Source organism: Hemicordylus capensis, chromosome 6 (assembly GCF_027244095.1).
Source record: "Hemicordylus capensis ecotype Gifberg chromosome 6, rHemCap1.1.pri, whole genome shotgun sequence".
Lineage (NCBI taxonomy): Eukaryota > Metazoa > Chordata > Lepidosauria > Squamata > Cordylidae > Hemicordylus > Hemicordylus capensis.
The window spans coordinates 96,771,544-96,790,452 of record NC_069662.1 but is presented as its reverse complement, the minus strand read 5'-3'; the positions used below and the strand labels follow the sequence as shown (position 1 = coordinate 96,790,452).

At 40.5% G+C, this 18,909-nt stretch overlaps 1 protein-coding gene across 1 annotated transcript in view; it reads left to right on the top strand.

Moving 5' to 3' along the window:
* LOC128329880 (transmembrane channel-like protein 2) overlaps positions 1–18,909 on the top strand; it is an 82,323-nt gene that overhangs the window by 45,787 nt on the left and 17,627 nt on the right. Inside the window, exons 9-14 of the mRNA XM_053261740.1 lie at positions 1,961–2,059; positions 6,758–6,903; positions 10,621–10,768; positions 11,480–11,668; positions 15,729–15,908; positions 18,572–18,724. Of these exons, the coding sequence (XP_053117715.1) occupies positions 1,961–2,059; positions 6,758–6,903; positions 10,621–10,768; positions 11,480–11,668; positions 15,729–15,908; positions 18,572–18,724 (915 nt within the window). The remainder of the gene's footprint in view (positions 1–1,960; positions 2,060–6,757; positions 6,904–10,620; positions 10,769–11,479; positions 11,669–15,728; positions 15,909–18,571; positions 18,725–18,909) is intronic.

Genomic DNA, 18,909 nt, shown 5'->3' with positions numbered 1-18,909 from the left:
AAAAATGCTGGAAAACTACAAATTTCAGTATGCTGGGGCTCATGAATATGTAGAGGTGTACTTGGAAAACTAAACAGAAGTACCTGTTCTAATTCTCCACTATGCATTGTAGCATCACTATTACGTAAGTTTTAAAAATAAATGGAAAATTTGGCTTTTCCTAGATACTCTGAAAATAATTAAAGGATATGCAGAGTAAACTGTGTCACAGCTTGTAATATATTCTAGTATTTCAGAAAGACAGTTAAAATGAGAGAAAGAGAGCAAGGAACTCCCAGTGGGCCTTAATACTAAGGATTTCACACTGATTCAAAGACAAACTCACCATTAATAGCCATATTATTAAGACATCACATTTAACTCACTTATCACAAGAAGCAAAGTAAGAGCAAATGAATACAATCCTAGCTCATAAGCTTCAGCTCAGTATTCACAAGCCCTGATTCTCTGTATCTAGTTCCAAACTAAATATGTGTACAGTGACTTATATTATATTATTATTTTTTACCTGTAGCCCCTTTGGGGTGCTTCCTAAAGGCTGGGGGGGTCTGCAAAGGTTCCCCCTCCCCGCGCTGGCCTCTAGGGCCTCGCAGGGACCATTTGAGCATGTGTTGTGTCCATTGTTTAATTAATCTTTCATTTATACAAGGACAATGATACCATTCCAATTTCTCTCTTGGACAAAAAAGTATATACATTCTCGGTGATTGGTAACTGTAGATTTGCATGTAGATTTGCATCCAGTAGGTGTTAGCTTTCAAATGAAGATACATTTCTAAGAGGCTTAGAGTTACCAATAATGGGGAATTTATAGTTTTTTGCCAAAGAGGGAAATTGGAATGGTATCTTTGTCCTTTGTATGAATGAAAGGTTACTAGAAAAATCATTGAGAAGACAGTTTGTTGAAATGCATCTGATTCACACTGGAAATTTAGAAGAACAAAGGATTTCTAGTACAGCCAAGAGCATTAGGAATATTGGAATTTTGGGGATGTTATGAAATATTTGTGATTATATTATATTAATAAGCTAGATACTTAGACTTTTACACATGTTTTAAATTTCTGTTTAACTTTAAGAATACCTATGATCTTTTATGTGGATGTTTCTTTTGTGCACCAGTGTGTGTGTGTGTTTGTGTGTGTATTACATATATACACACACACAGTTGTACATTGGTAATTAATTATTAGTCATACGCACTTGAGGAATGTAATTTTATCTCTTTCTTCAAAAAGGTGATCAGCATCTTCTCAACTTTGGTGTAGTATGATAGCTAGAATATACAGGTTGAGTATCCCTTATCCAGACATCCAAAATCCGGAATGCTCCAAAATCCAGACACCACGCCATAACAAAAACAAAAAACAAAAAGCCTCAGCTCACTCGCTCGCAGATTCCCAAGGGAAGGTGCCTGTGCTGAAAGTTTCTTCCCAGTCGCCTCTCTAGGAACCTGGACTCCCTCAGGTTGACCCTTAAACTGGCCTTAACCCTGGCAGGAGGCAGTAAAGGGGGCTCCTCCATCCCTGCCTTGCAAGAGACAGCAAATATTCCAAAATATGGAAAAATCCGAAATCCAGAACACTTCTGGTCCCACGCAGTCTGAATAAGGGATACTCAACCTTTGATCAGAAAAGTTGTGTGTATATCCATAAACCACAATAGAGTAATAGAATGAATGTTAAGCAAAATTCAGTTAAGCCTGGAACTAGAAGAACCAGCATAAATCCAGATATTCTACCCGTTGGGTTGTCGGATCATATCAAGAGACATTTGATATTTTGATCCAGCCTTTTCACATAAATCAGCCCATGTGCCCTACATTTTTAAAAAAGGCACCCTTACCAATGCAGAGAGCAAGTGGTTGTATTCTTAATAGTTCTAATGGATGGGGGGAAACAATGAAAGGAATGTTTGCAATATTTCACATGCTATAACAATTTTAATTAACTTGTACTAGGTCTTAATGGGCATGCCCTATGGAAGTATACCTAGAAAAATTGTACCCAGGGCTGAGCAACCAAAGGCAATGGATTTCTCTGTTCTCTGGGATTTTGAGGTAAGTGCTCTTAGATTTGCTTAGCTTTGTCATAAGAGTAAATCCAGAGCAATTGGGCAGAAATCATCAGAGTTTGTGATGGGGCAGGGGTAATCAGCATTGATTGATTGATTAAGTGCCGTCAAGTTGGTGTCGACTCTTAGCAACCACATAGATAGATTCTCTAAAGGATGAGCTGTCTTCTCTTGGCCTTTAAAGTCTCTCAGTGGTGCATTCATTGCTGTTGTCATTGAGTCCATCCACCTTGCTGCTGGCTGTCCTCTTCTTCTCTTCCCTTCAACTTTTCCCAGCATTATGGAGTTCTAAAGGGAGCTGGGTCTTTGTATAATGTGTCCAAAGTATGATAGTTTGAGCCTGGTCATTTGTGCCTCAAATGAAAATTCTGGATTGATTTGTTCTATGATCCATTTGTTTGTTTTCCTAGCTGTCCATGGTATCCTCAAAAGTCTTCTCCAGCACCAAAGTTCAAAAGCATCCATACTTTCAATACTTTCAATTCTAATCAGCATACATTTCTCCAAAAAATGTTTGGCCAAAACCTGAAGCCTTGCCATAAGGGATGTTTCAGTCATACTACTGTAGCTACGGAAAGGAACATGACATAAGACATTATACATATATATATATAGAGAGAGAGAGAAGTAAAAAGGAAATCAAAACGCTATAAAACATCAGTTGACTCCATTTATACCATAGTTCCTATGAGAATTAGTTCTGGAATGAAGTCACATACTAGGTCAGTTCTTCAGTTAATGCATGGTATGGTTGCCGCTTCTGCAAAGTTAGGTTCATGATGCTTAAGGTAACCTTTGAAATGGCAGGAGGTATCCTATGGGACAGGAAGACGATGCGGTTTGAACCAGTGTTTCCTGTAACAGAGATTCCCAGATGTTGTAGACTACAACTCCCATAATCCCCAGCTGCAATAGCCAAAGGCTGGGAGTTACGGGAGTAGTAGTCAACATCTGTTACAGGGAACACGGATTATAGCCCACACCTTCCTGGGCCAGCATCGCTTGTCCACAGGAGTAGCCACATTGCTCACCTGTCCCACGTGATCTCCACATTTCAAATATTTTTGGTGCAAAGAACCACCTAGAAGTGGTGGCCACTCCAGTCTGCTAACATATGGGCTCGTTCACACATGCATGTACACCACTTAATTCCTCAGCATGTGATTATTTGCAGCTGAGTGTATAAACGCAAACCATTGGCTTACATGCTGTGCAAGGGAACCCAAGTGGCTGGAGCACCCTCCGCACCTTTGCACGTATGTAAGCATCCTCAGTGGGTTTGTGCTGCAGGGCAGCAGCACTCATCGTAAGTGCTCTGTGTATGCAGCTGTGTAAGGCAATGCCCATTATTTCCAATGGGAGTCACTGGAAATGACAATCAAGAGCACAGGTGGTGCTTCCATTGTGCATGTTCCCTTGCACAGTATGTAAGCCATTGTGTCTGAAGGGATGCTAGAGTGCTGCTTTGATCTGCAATACTCTTCTTCAAATGAACAAGTCATCAAGTCATGCCCCTGCTAACTGGACAAAGACGCACCTTTTACCATGGTGATTCTCTTTATTTAGCAGAGGATGAGTAACTGGCCCTACCCACCCCCAGCACAGTACTTCCAGTGACTGTTGCTGGTGTGTGTCCTATGTTTCTTTTTAGAATGTGAGCCCTTTGGGGACAGGGAGCCATCTTATTTGTTCATTATCTCTCTTTGTAAACCGCCCTGAGCCATTTTTGGAAGGGCGGTATAGAAATCAAATTAATAATAATAATAATAATAATCACCTGCTGCTGCAGTCATACAGTGATAAACAAGCACTTGTGTATTAGCCCTCAGGCATAATATTTTCAATGAGATCAGTCTGCACATTTCACTGGGAGCCATCTGGCACTGTGGAATCAGGCATGCATGTTTGAACCAGTGGGCCTTAGAATGGGCCCTAGATGCCATTAGTTTGGGTGGGCTCTGTTAGCCACCTAATGGCGCAGTAGGGAAATGACTTGACTAGCAAGCCAGAGGTTGCTAGTTCGAATCCCCGCTGGTATCAGACAGCAGTAATATAGGAAGATGCTGAAAGGCATCATCTCATACTGCATGGGAGAAGACAATGGTAAACCCCTCCTGTATTCTGCCAAAGACAATCACAGGGCTCTGTGGTTGCCAGGAGCCAACAGCACACTTTACCTTTACCATTGTCTAAACTTAGCCTGTCATTTAGTAGTGATTGGAATGCTATACTGCTGCATTAAAGCTCAGTGCAACATGCACCATAAGCACAGTACTGTATCTGAGAAATGTGGAGATGAGAATTAAAGAAGGAAACCGATGAACAGGCAGCAATGCTGATCCCAGCAGAACTTATTTTAGAAAATGCATATGGGATGGAGGGAGGGAGAGATATAGAGAGGTTAGGGAAGTATTCAGTACTTCTCCAAGTGAGTTATGTAATAAAGTAACAGTGTTTTTTTAAAGGCTTCAATTGGGCTAAAGACACCCCTTCTGACAGAGTATTCTGGAGGCTATACTTTTGTTTTAATACTGCAATAGGGAAAGTCAAAGAAATAAAATGTATGTGCGCAGTGTAACCGCACGTTGAAAATAATCTTTCAAATGAACACCAAGAAGGAACCCTTTTGTGTTTGACTTTCTATCATGCTTTTTGCCTTTGGCTTTCTCAGCAACACACACAATAGATTCTGACCCTATATCTAAAAGGCTGTATTACTGCCCTTATTTGCCACTGCCCTGACTGCTTCCCTCTCAGCAGCAATTCCATAATGGCAGAGAAGAATGAAGATCCCTTTGTGTTTGTGGCATTATATAGCAAGAGCAACAAAGCTAACTTCATCTGGTAGAAATCATGCAGAAATGACTGTACATTCGGAGAAATGACCCTCAGGGAAGAAAAGCTTTGAATGAATGCAAGGGGTGGGAGGGAAATCCAAGTCTCTTTGTATATTATCTTAGAAGATAGAGGTGAACATTCTTGGCTTAAAACAGATATGAAGTCTGAAACTTGCGAAGGATAACCATACATCGTGGTAGAAAGATGAAATAGATCAGAAGACTGTGCAAGAATCCCACTTGACATAATAATATCTTGAAAACAGCAGCCCATTTCCCTCTGGTGAAACGTTTGAATATCAAAGGTTTCACCAAGGTTGTTGAACAGAAGGTCAAACACAATAGGTTGATCAGGTTCTTTCTTCACCCAGATCATGTGCATAATGGAAATGGCACTTAGCCTGTGATGGGGAATTTCCTGTTGTTGTTTTTCAAAAATTGCCCTTTATAGCTCCCAAGACCCATGGGAACCCACACATCCATGCCATTTCTTTGTGAAGGGTGGGGATAATATACATAGCAACTTTGTAGATGACATTAAACAGAAAGGGACCTCAACCACTAATAATATGCCAAACTTTCAACAAAATCTGGCTGAATGGCAGAGTTGGGCACACCAAGAAAATAAATAGTGTGTACTGGGATCTCTAAGATCAAACCAACAAGAAACAACTAGATCCCCATCAAACTATGCTCTAACCATGTAAGGAAAAGTAAGCAACAACTTAATCCAGTGTAGTTCTATAATTGAAAATATTTACAATCTCAGATGAGACAAAACATAAACTATTCAAGATCATATCACTGAAATGAAATATGTTAACTGGAGGATTAATGAAGTCCATAGTGTGGGGAGTGATGTACTGTAGTACAAAACAAATGAGTCCATACATCCACAATGGTGACCCGGTGACCTCTGTTTTGATGTAAGTAGCTTTGTACCTTACAAGAACTTGATTCTTTGAGTGAATTCTCCAGAAGTAGTAGAGGTGGCTGCAGACATAAAGATTGGGCTTTGGAGCATGTAATCAGTAATTAGTATTACTTTTTAAAGACCATCTTCCTCTTAAGATCTATATCAAAATGGAGGTTACCGAGTCACTGTTGTGGATGTATGGACTAATTTGTTTTTTATTACATCTCTCTCCACACTATGGACTTCATCAGTCCTCCAGTTCTACTGTCAGGGTCCTGCCGCTGCAAACTAGCCGCCTGCAGGAACTTGCGGCTCTGTTTACCCTCCTTCCTTGCACTCAGGGGCTGCTGATATACCCCCGAGCACGCCGACTGCCCAGACAACAAGCCTAAGCAGGCCTATCTGGTTCTCCTGGACAGCCGACCTGGAGTTGGCCGAAGAGAACGAGATCTCACGAGATGCAGGGTTTGACTCACAAGATTGTGCAGCTGTTGTTAAGATCCGTCAACAGCTAACCTCCACCCCTTCTTTTTAGATGTTGTAACATGAGGCTTCTGTGTTGGTGTATTCTGTATGATTCACTTCTTATCCGAATGTAGTATCATCTGTTGGTATGTATTACTGATCAATGATCTTAATAAAGCTATTCATTCATTCATTCATTCATGTAAACATGATTAGGATTGCACTGAAAAATTGCCCATGAGGAGCTGTGACTAATGTTTCTGCTGTCATGTATGCCCCCCAAAACGTGTCTGGCTCAGTGATACACACTAACAGGCACCTTGGATATAGCACACAATAATCATAATCTTCAACAACAGGAGCGAAGAGAATCTGTGTTGTAGCACCAGACTTGCCACTCAGATCAGCTTTACGTGTTTAAGAATTAATATCTAAGCCACACTGCTATCTTTCCTCCCATTTTTAGGGCTACATCAAGTATTCTGCTCTTTTCTACGGCTATTACAACAATCAAAGGACAATTGGTTGGTTAAAGTACAGGCTGCCAATGGCCTATTTCATGGTTGGTGTCGTCGGTGTATATGGATACAGCATTATGGTTGTAATAAGATCGTAAGTTCAACTTTTTTTTAATTATAGCTTTACTCAGCTCAAACTGATACTGCATTATGTACTCTTCCCTTACGTGTTCAGTTGTTTAACACACAGGAGACTTGTGAGTATCCTGAGCAATCTTGGATTGTATAGTATACAAATGAAATAAATAAAATATAACTATCTGCAGCTTCCATGCAATTCCCAGCTTTACCATGTGATTAAGAAATAACAATATTACACTGAGTGAAAACAGAACCCCATTGTAAACTATTCTAAGCAAAAAGCTGAACAAATGAGTGCAGTAGCGTGTCTGTGTTAGGAAGTGTCTCATGCACACAATTTATTTATTTTATTTATTTAAAATATTTCTATACCACCCAAAACATGCATCTCTGGGTGGTTTACAATTAACTCTGGGCGGTTTACAATTAAATGGCAGAGAACTGTCAGAAAACTGTGTGTCTATTTAGAAAGCACTCTATGAAAAGTGCTTTCTATGATAAATAGAAGTAAATAAATATGATTAATCATAATAATTAAAATACTGATGGTTATTCTTTTTTTTTAAAGGTGATTCTTGTTAGGAATTCTGTTCGGGACCTTTAGTATGGGTCTGTCTACACTGACACGTGAACATACTTCTTTTAGCCAAAGTGCCGCTGCAGCTCTTCAAGGTGTACTCAAGTGAAGTTTTTGCTTGTGGTGAGGCAGTTACTGAAAAACTAAGCAGCCAGCCATAATGGTTATGTGAACTGGCCCTCAGTCTCAGGATGAATATTATGCTGAAATTGCACTCATTGATTACTTCCACAACTTTTTGGGTGCTTCAGTATAATACAGTAATCCTAAGCACACAAAACTATAATGTGTTTCCTTAGAAGATACATAGGCAAAATGGATTGCTGATTTGTGAGGTTCCCCCTATTTAGTCACACCGAACCAAACAGAACTTTATTACTGTCATAGACCAATATACATTTTGTCACATAATAGCTCCTTCAAACTGAACAAAAGACAGGCGGATGCTAAATACACATATCTCCAAAACATCAGTGGCATTGCTGTGAAACCTCAACATCAATACCATCTCTTCTCAAAAGATAGTATTATGCTAGGAACTGGAGATACCCACATATTGTATTTCAGTCATCAAATCAAATCAAGCAATTGGAACATGTGGTGGAGCTGTGATGTTTTAAAAACCTTTTGTGGAAGAGTTCTTGGCAAAGTTCCAAAAATTACAAAAGCAGGAAATAACACCAAATCCTGCAATTGTACTTCTAACAATATTCCTCATGCAGACCTTATTGGTCATGGTGCATTTAGAGATGGCTAAGCATTGAAAAGATCAGATCAGATCAGTTGTGAATGAAACTATGGTATCAGGGATTCTGGCATGTTAGAAAAGATGAAATTAGATTATCAAAAGGCTGCACAAACTTTGATGCATTTATTGCAGTATGATTTAACTTCATTTTAGACAACAGTACTGGATCATCCTTGTGTGTCCACCATCCACTCACTACAATTTCTGGAAGGAACTTCTTGGAGTTAGCATTACATGGTCTTTGGCTTTTGGACTTCTCATATTTACCTTCTTAAAATACTTCCCTAAACATTTGTTCTACAACCTTTTCTAATGTTTGTATTTGTTATGGAAATTATTTTTTAATGGAAAAAGGAAAAGGGTGGGTTCTTCTCAGAATGCAAGAGCTGATCAGGAGGCTTTACACACAGGACTTTTAGTTCGAATTTCCTCCAGAATGGAGTATGCCAGTCCACATATTAGCTGCATTTACCTCGAAGTCCCTGCGGGCTTTCAGGGACCAATACAGACAGGACTCTGTTTTTCCCTGAATCAAGACTGTGCATTCTGGCTTAGCCCGAAGTAATGCCCAGCTTTTTAAAAAATCCTCTCGTTTCAGAGGCTTTTGAAGACCCCCCCACCGCCATGAGGCTATTATGCCCCACCGCTTCTCCCTTCATGTGCGGAGTGTCATGGCCATGCCAGTAATTCCGTGTTTTTCAAAACTCATTTCACCCTGCACCTCCCCTCGTATAGAAGTCGGGGGTGGGGGTGGCTGTAATCTGCCAGCCAAGTTTTTAGCGCTGCTTCCTTCCCAGGAAACCCGAGAACACCTTGAGCAGCTGCTCTGAACAAGCAGAACGTGCAGAGGAGGAGGAGGAGCCACCTTTGACTAGCTGAGGGTTGTACTCCTGCACACACGTCCTTGCAAGGAGGACATGCCACTGTCCCATGTATGTACTGTAACTTGCCCCTTCCTTCCAAAGGGTTGGGAAGTGGCCTCTCTTAACCCTTTCCCCGCCTTGCCCTATTACAGCCTGCCTTCTGCCCTTCTTCTGGGATGTCCCTCCTTCCTCTGGCTCTTCTTCCCCCTCTTGCCTTCCAGAGACCCTCCTCGCCTTCTTGGAAAGACTCTCCACTCCGCCCATCTCCCTCCTTTCTCATAGGCTTTAGATATGCAGAATGGAGACTGCAGCAAGCTTCGATGTAACCTGAGCCCTTTGTGTCTGAGCATGAAGGCATGTGTGAATAACTCCCTGGCGGAGCTGCACAAATTGTGCTCTGTCCCTGCTTGACATGTGTACAGAGGGGAAGATCACACTAAGAAATATGGTAGCAAGGAAGCTTGCTGCAGTGTGTGTGTGGGCGGGGGAGTAAGATTGCACTTGGAACTTGTGCGAAAGCTCTGAAACATCCCACAGTTTGTTGCCATCTGTTACGATCCAAATACAGCTCACCTCCTGGAATGTCTAAGAAGCAGCATACCTCTGATTACCAGATGCTGCGAACAAGCACGAATGATTATCTTTAACATACTTTGCTTCCAGCTTCCCAGGGGCATCTGGCTGGCTACTGCTGAAGACAGTGGTGGACTAGAAGGACCTTTGGTCTCATCCAGGCAATGTTTTATGTCCTTAGGTTCTCATCCAGTCAACAGTAGGCAGGCAGGCATGCAAATTGTGCAGTCTTCACAAGTTCCATAACGGTTTCCACTAGCCAGACAGGTAAGGAACACTCATTCCTTGCCTACCTGGCTGATGAGAACCATTGTGGAATTAGTGCAGCTTGCCTAGTCTGCCCACCTGTCTTCCTACTGTCTTGGGGTGCCTTGGGGACAATTATCTACATTTTGGTATTGCTCGTGTGATGCTGCCCATACTGCTATTTGTTGCTACAGTGCAGAATGGATGGATGTACTGCTTCAGCACTGATAGACCCTAAAAGGACTCTTGCTAAGTTGTGCCCTACTGATATCACACTGAAAAGTAACATTGCTGTTTATAGGCATTTCACAACAATGGCATAATTCACTGGAGTGTGAAGCAAGAGTAAACACACCCTACTTGAAATCTACTTTTATTCCTTGGGGCAGTAGTACATATTATTATTGTTGCAATGAACACTTGTGCTATGCTGCTAATACATGCTTGTACACATCTTTTAACACTCCATATACACATAGGAATCCTTGCCAAATCAGGTTTCACAGATCTGCATAGATAGGTGTTTAAGTGTGTGTGTGTGTTTGTTGTCAAAAACACCCATAAAACAGCAGTGTTTCCCTTAGCAGTCCTGATGTATTGTGCTGCCCTATTTTAGAGAAAATGCAAGAACTCTGATCAAAGAGGTATATACAGAGAATTGAGACATCTAGTGGCTGGTTAATATACTGTAAGTAACCACATGAGTTTGTTGTTGATCTGCAGGATGGCCAGAAATGCTCATGAAGACACAGGAGATGGGGATGATGAGAGCTTCATTTTTAGCTGGAAAATGTTCACTAGTTGGGACTATCTCATAGGCAACCCAGAGACAGCAGACAACAAGTTTGCATCCATCACAACAAGCTTCAAGGTAACCTTCACTGACATCCCCACCAAACTCACTTTCTTCTCTCTGCAGCAAAATCCATGCTCCTGGAGATGCTGCTGCAATGCACCTTTGGCAGAATTTCAAGGGGAAATGTATACACATTTTAGATAGCTAGGAATTATGCTCAAACACACTTGTGATTTTGTCTGCTAAGGGACTTGCTGGTATTATTTGGATGATTCCCCGAGCAAATTTGCCTAGGTTGTTAAATTCCCAGATCATTAAAATAGGTCAAGTCATCTACAGCTGCTGTAGGGTCCTCCATTTCCAAATATACAAACATGCATATCAGTTCTGATTCCAAAATCTACTCCATAATTTCCACTGTATCAGTGCCCATGGTAACATATGTATTCCCAAGATCTCAAACTTTAATGCACTACTCTGTGACACATTCAGTCACTTTGCACTACTCATAACCAGGGTAATTTATAATAAGTTGAATTACACTGCAAGTATAAAAGAAAGGAGCTACAATTACAGATTAATCCAGACTTCAAGGCTGTGATATCATAGCCTGTAGCCAAGGCTAGCTGTATAGCATTATTTATAAAGCTTTGGGCATTAAAATGCACATGAAATAGAGCACATTTGGCTCAGAAAGCACAAATAAATTTGTTTGCCAAGTGCCTTCACAAATACCTCACACACAGTGCATCATATACTCCTATTGTTTCTTGCATTTATTATAAGGAGTCTATTGTAGATGAGCAAGAAAGCAACAAAGATGAGAACGTCCATCTGAGAAGATTTCTGAGGGTCCTGGCCAATGTACTCGTTATATGTTGTTTATGTGGAAGTGGCTACCTCATCTATTTTGTTGTCAAACGGTCCCAGAAATTTTCAAAAATGCAAAATATTGGCTGGTATGAAAGAAATGAGGTAAGAAGAATTTTATTTCTTCTCTTTGATCTTATTGATGTTTTAAAATATAGAGTTACCTAGCTGAATCAGACCAAATTCTATTTGTGAGGGGTGTTCAAAAAGTTTGTATTCTGACATATATGAACTCAGATTTATGTATTTTTCAATGTAATCGCCCTTGGCTGCAATACACTTGTTCCACCTGTGCTCCAGTGCCTCTATCCCTCTGGGAAAAAATTATTTGTCCCGAATGTCCAGCCACCCATCTACAGCAGTCAAGACCTTGGAATCACAAGAAAATTTCATCCGTTGAAGGTGCTCCTTCATTTGGGAAAACAAATAAAGGTCTGAGGAACAGGGAAGATGTTCAAGTTGTTCAAATCTTGCATTGCGAATGGCAGCCATTGCAACTTGGGTGGTGCAGCATGCTGCGTTGTCTTGAAGGAAGAGCCCACACTTCTTCTGTTTGATTGTCTCACAAAGTTGACTGATTAGGTTGGCATAGTAATTGCTGGTAATCATGGTGCTATGGTCAACCGTGAGGACATCCTCACCATCCCAAAAAATGGAAGCCATCACGTTGCCTGCTGACACCACAGCACGGAACTACTTGGGTGTTGGTAATGAAGTGTGCTTGCATACCATGCTTTGTTTTTTGGTCTCAGAATCAAAATGACAGACCCACATTTCATCCTTCATCATGATCCAGGCCCAAAATAATAAACTAAGTTATTGGATCTTGATACAAATGTCCAAATTGACCGATGACATCTGCAAGTGACATGCCTTTTGTTGCTTTGTCAATATTCATGGCACCCATCTGGAACTCACCTTCTTCATCTTCAAATTGTCTGTCAAGATGGAATGGACACTATCAATTGAGATGCCCACAGAGTCAGCAATTATCCTGTCATTCTCCTCTCCCGCATCATGAGACAATGCACACTGTTGATGTTTTCCTGTGTGATGGACGTTGAGGGCTGTCCTGTGCATTCTCCATCTTCACATGATTATCTGCTACAGCTGAATTCTCTCTGCCAATTCATAACAGTCAAATAGACTGGCACATTCACCACCAATGTTTGCTGCATATCGGCATGAACCTCTTGTATGGACATGCCTTTCAACACAGTTACTTTATCACTGAGCGGAGTTCAGATTTTTCCATTTTTCAAAAATTTACCGACTTGCCTTAGAAGACCATGTGCAACAAAAAAACATTTTGTGCAAGAAGATGATATCTGGTGCCATAACATGCAACAACATACACTATCTGCAGAAAAGTTATTGTACCCTGTAGTTGAATACATGTGAGTCAGAATATGGACTTCTTGAACAACCCTTGTAGTCTAGAATTTGATTTTGATTGCCTCTGACCATTCATGAGAAGCACATGAAGGTGATGGCCACCCCTGCTATTTATCTCGAACATTGGTTATTCAACAATATTCTGCCTGTGAACATGGATGTTCCATTCGTTGTTAAGGACTGTCCTCTGTACATTTGTCCGTTCCCTTTTTAAAGTCACCTTTCAGACTGACTCCCAGCTACTTGGAGTCTTTACACTTACCCTCTTTCTCCTAGGATGACACCCTCAGAATTTTTCTTGGATCTGGTAAATCAGTTAATAAGATCCCTGCACAGGCTACTGGTAATAATACAAAACACTCATTAGATGGTGGAGGGGAAAGCTGTGAAATGCATGTGTAGGACCAATGGTTTTCTTTCCCACTGTAAAACCAACAGCATCATTGTGAAAACAACAAACTGAACATAAACATAAGCCTTCCCCCTCACCAACCATGGTCTTCAGAAACAAGGATCTAGCAATAGCACACAATCACCACATGGAAGTATGGTGGGAATATGGACCAATTATCATCTCAATAATAGGTGAGCAATTTGTACACAATCCATAGTAACCGAACAAACAGCCTGTTCACCATTTATATCTTCTGCCTCTCTCAGGCAATGCTTCAATTAGGTTTCCAGGATGAAGTAATTGGTAATAAAAATTAATCTCCATTAATTTTGTGTATCTCAGACCCTTGCCACCACTAGGACACTGTTTCTAATGCACCAGTTATTGGGATGGATCCATATTGTTATTATTATTTATTTACACAGTCAGGCAGATATTATTGATTGGTTTGTTTTATTTCTTGTTTACACAGTCAGACAGGTGTTATTGACTGGTTTGTTTTATCCAGACATCGAGTCCTTCCCAAGGACCTGGGATGCCTGAATTTTATCATCAATCCTGTTGGTTATTATAGATATCGTCACAAAATATAGGCTGTTCCCAGTAAAGTTGCTTTTTGTAATTGGCTGATGATGATTTCTGTGGCCCCTGTGGTGTTGAGGTGCTCTTCAAGTTGTTTTGGAATTGCACCTCGGGTGCCAATTACCACTGGGATTATTTAGGTCTTTTTCTGCCACAGCCTTTCAATTTCAATTTGTAGAACTTTGTGTTTGGTGATTTTTTCTATTTCTTTTTCTTCTATTCTACTATCCCCTGGTATTGCTATGTTGATTATTTTGACTTGTTTTTCTTTCTTCTCGACTACAGTTTTTATTATTATTTTCATTATTATTATTATTATTATTATTATTATTATTATTATACTGCTTTGTGAACTTATGGTGAAAAGTGGTATATAAAAATAATAGTAGTATAGTAGTATCTTGCCAACAAGCTTCTGCAAAAGGCTCAATTCATATATCACACCATATAGGGGTGCCATATGGACTACTTGGTGCACAGATTATTAGCTTCCATTTAAAACAAACATGGTCTTTCACTAGTAGATCTAGAGATTGGATGCCAAATGTACAGTGTTCTGACCAATTACTTAGTGAGAAATTAGCCTACTTCTACCTTCTATTGTTCTAGCCAATGAAAGAAGTCGCAGCTGTTTGAAATCTAAGGGAAGCAGAGATACCTTCCTTTGTTTCTGTAGTAACCTTCCATTAAGGGGCTAGATAGTGAACTTTTTTTGTTTTGTTACTAACAATTTATTAAACATACATTTCCATAATTTAGCATTCAAAATCATACAATGTATAAGAAAACAGCAATTATACTCATATTATGTTGAACCGTTGATAGGCTAGCTAAGGCAATACTCCACCATTAGATTTTTCTTTCCAGTTCCTTTCAGAATTCCCCCCTCCCTTCTAATTCTGAATCAGTGTCCCCACATAATCTTGACCTTCATGATCCTTATCACAGATTGGTGGGGAGGTTGTTTTGTTTTCAGTTTTCATACATTATCTTCATAATTCTTACAGCAGTCTTGTAAGGGAGCTGTGTAAAAGCCTACCCTATCGTGGCTCAACATTATAAAAGGGCATGTCTTCTCCTTCTGTTTTCCCAGAGGGCAGCAGAGTCTGCAAAGAGTTCAGGAAAATCATCCTGTTGTGTTCACAGCAGGAACAAGGGCACCCTCCCACCCCACACAAAACAGCAGGATGGTGTCAAATATCCCAGCTTTCTCTTGCACCCTGCCTCTCATTTATTTACTTTAAGCTCCATCACTTTAGTCTACTTCATGGGTAGGCCTTGTACTGGGAGTCTATGCAGGACAGCTGGAAAACGATAAGTGGAAGCCATGAGAGAGTTCATTTTCACTTCTCATGTATAGAGATCATCTGTTTATTTTCACACCACTGAAAATCCTATGATGCTTCAAACTGGAAGGAAGCATTCTTTTTGTTGGACTTGGATTATTTCTAGCGAGAAAGTAAAGGGTTAATCTTACTTTAAACCTAAAGAGATGGGAGGATTCATATGTAAATGGATTCTCCATATACTAGCTTTGTTTCACACAGGCACACAGACTTCTCTTTCCATCCAAACCGATATATGACCCAGCTAAGTTTTCCTTGTTTTAAGTAAAGCTTCTTACAGTTGTGAATTATGATTCCAAGTGGTTTCTTTAGAACCCAACTGTGCTTTGATCATCAAGTGTGTGCTCATTCTTTGTTGACCTTGTAGTGTATGGCTAGGTACAGTAAAAGTGACTTGTCCTGCGCATTAACATTGTGGTGACAAATATTCTCTTTTCCTGCTTGGCAGGTTGAAATTGTTATGTCCTTGCTTGGAATGTTTTGCCCACCACTGTTCGAAACTATTGCAGCCTTAGAAGATTATCATCCTCGCATTGGACTGAAATGGCAACTAGGACGTATCTTTGCACTCTTCCTTGGGAATCTATATACATTCTTATTGGCCTTAATGGATGATGTCAAGGAAAAGGTGAGCAGTTATAAAGAGAGAATAATATACAATGTCGTATCATGTATGTGGTCAGAAGCATTACCCTCCACACTTGTTCCACTCTTTCAGTCTGTCCGCTTTTTCTTCCTGTACTGCTTTACCATCAACGACAGCTCTAGAGTGGGGCAAGAGCCCCCTCAGACAAGTAGTTTGCCTCCCCACCTGCCCCTCCATTTCTGTTTCAGAAATTTAATATGTGTGACCAGTGTTCTCTCTAATTTTTTTCATCTGTGTGCAAAATGAATTTTGTTCTGGGTGGGAATATCAAGGCAGTATGTGCACACATGCATTTAGAATAGGGCATTCCTGATTCAACCTGAGCAGGATCTAAAATTAACTGAACGCACATTAAAAAACCTTGCCAGTGAGCTCACATGCACATGCCTTAAAGGGAACACTGTGTGGGACACAGCTTGTCCCCCATTTATTTTCTGGTGTTGCCACTGTTGACCATGAACAAGCTGCGATCAAGGGGATGTACTACACTGCAGTCTTTTGGAACCTGCAGTCTTTTGCCTGGGAATAGAGCTCCCGTAAAATGCCCCCTACCTCCCAATATTGCATTGGGTAGAACCATGCTTTTTCCTGTTTTAGGGAGCTGCCAATGCCTATGTGATATCAGCATCCATTAGGCCAGCCTCCACTCTTATTTGCCACTATTTTCATGCTTAGCAAGCTACACACTTCATACCAAGCAAGGCTGTTATGCTTAACAGGCCTAGAAGTAATGGGTCAAGATGAGTGTGTGCGTACAGAGAAGAACAATAACCAGCATAGCTGTTGCACACACCTTCCCACCACTTGGCACTCCTGTTACTAGTAAAGTAAAGTGTGCCGTCGAGTTGTTGTCGACTCCTGGCAACCACAGAGCCCTGTGGTTGTCTTTGGTAGAATACAGGAGGGCTTTACTATTGCCATCTCCCGTGCAGTATGAGATGATGCCTTTCAGCATCTTCCTTTATTGCTGCTGCCCAATATAGGTCTGGGAAACATACCAGCGGGGATTTGAACCGGCAACCTCTGGCTTGCTAGTCAAGTCATTTCCCCGCTGCACCATTAGGTGGCTCACTCCTGTTACTAGTTGCATATAATATGGAAATACTGAAACTTCTGCAGTCAAATGTATTAGTAAACATTCCTCTTTGACCACTTGGTTGAAGTACTTGTGCATCTTAATCATTCAGCATTGGATCAAAGCCAGACTTATTCATGAGTGCCGTTTTTATCCTACTTTCCTTAAGGAAAGTAAGATGAGATCACCTGGCATTGTGCCTGTGTCCCTATCAGCTTTGCAATGCCTGGGCCAATATTAACCCAACTGGTTCCAGTCTCTACCTGGAGTGAAGAAGCAGACCTCTTTTGAAATGGAGGTCTCTTATAAGAATATTGAATAAATGTCCCTGAAGAAAGCTTACAACTGGAACACATTGGGCACATCTGCACATGTTAATAAAGAAGCTTGTCTAGATTTCTGAGCATCTTAAGACTGTGTCTTTTTTATTGCCATAGTATTGGATGCCTTGTGTTGTTACAGAATCTACCCCAAAGTATGAGTCACTACATATTATGTTAATCATTTGCTTTAATGCAAACATTACTTTAAAAAACAAACTAAACCAGATCAGGCCTCCTGCAGATGAACTTTAACCTAAGGGGAATCTATGCCATTGGTGGGTCTTTAACCTAAGGGGCAAGTTATACCTCATTATCCTTCATTCACTCCAGATGCCCAGGATCAATTGGCAATGTTTTATTTAGTAGAATCCAAATCTGCATGTTAAACAAAAATAAAAAATGAAGCTATACAAAACTAGGAAGGCTTAGGGGAGAAAGGTGGAAAGGTTTCAGTTGCTCCAGAATGCAAATACTCATTTGTACTACTTGGGATATTTCCAGACAAGACTTTATTCTAACATGAACACAAATTACACCAAGAGATTTTCCATGGGTTCCAAATGACATCAAAGGATGTTGCGCTACTTCTTACCACCATCTACTGGCCATTTTCTGAAAATCTGTGTACTTTGAAGTACTAAAGAAATAACAATGACATCATCTTGGGAAAATGTCTCACCACAATTTATGTTCATGTTGGGAAAAGTCAGCATAGCGTAGTGGTTAGAGTGTTGGACTAGGACCAGGAAGACCCAGGTTCGAATCCCCATTCATCCATTAAACTCACTGGGTGACTCTGGACCAGTCATGTATCTCTCAGCCTAACCTACCTCATAGGGTTGTTGTGAGGATAAACATAGCCATGTACATCACTCTGGGCTCCTTGGAGGAAGAGTGGGATATAAATGTAAAAATAAATAAAATAAAAATTACCTTCTGGAAATGCCCATGATATAATTTTCACTGCAACTATCAACCACACTGTTAATAGTAATGATCCCAAGATTCCACCATAGGTTGATCTCCATTCTTCTCAGTGGTCAGTGTCTTTGGAACTCTACTCACTCTGCCTACCAAAGCCTTCATTTGCATGGTCAATCTTGTCGAAGATTTCTGTATGTGACTGTTTTAATCCAATTGTTACATATTGTATGTTTTCGTTATGATTGTATGTATGCATATATAGTCCTTAGCATACATTTTAGAAAACCTAAATAAGGTTAATACACACATCTCTTCTGTTATAGCTGGCTGAAGAAGGAGTGATCAGGAACATAACACAGTGGACTGCCCCAAACTACCATAATTCATCTGCAGTGAATGGAAGTGCTGATAATCCACCTCCTGTGAATCCAGCGGATATTCTTCGAGGACCTTGCTGGGAAACCACGGTGGGAATAGTAAGTGCTTAGAGGAGAGGACTTCCTTTGCATGCTTTTTACAGTGCTTCATATGGCACCTTGATGGTGGTGGTGCATGTTCTTCTTTCAAGCATCAATCAAAATGAATGTTTCATCTTCTATGGAACTATATTTATTTATTAGAAATATTTCTACCCCACCTTTCCATTATTGAAATATGGCCC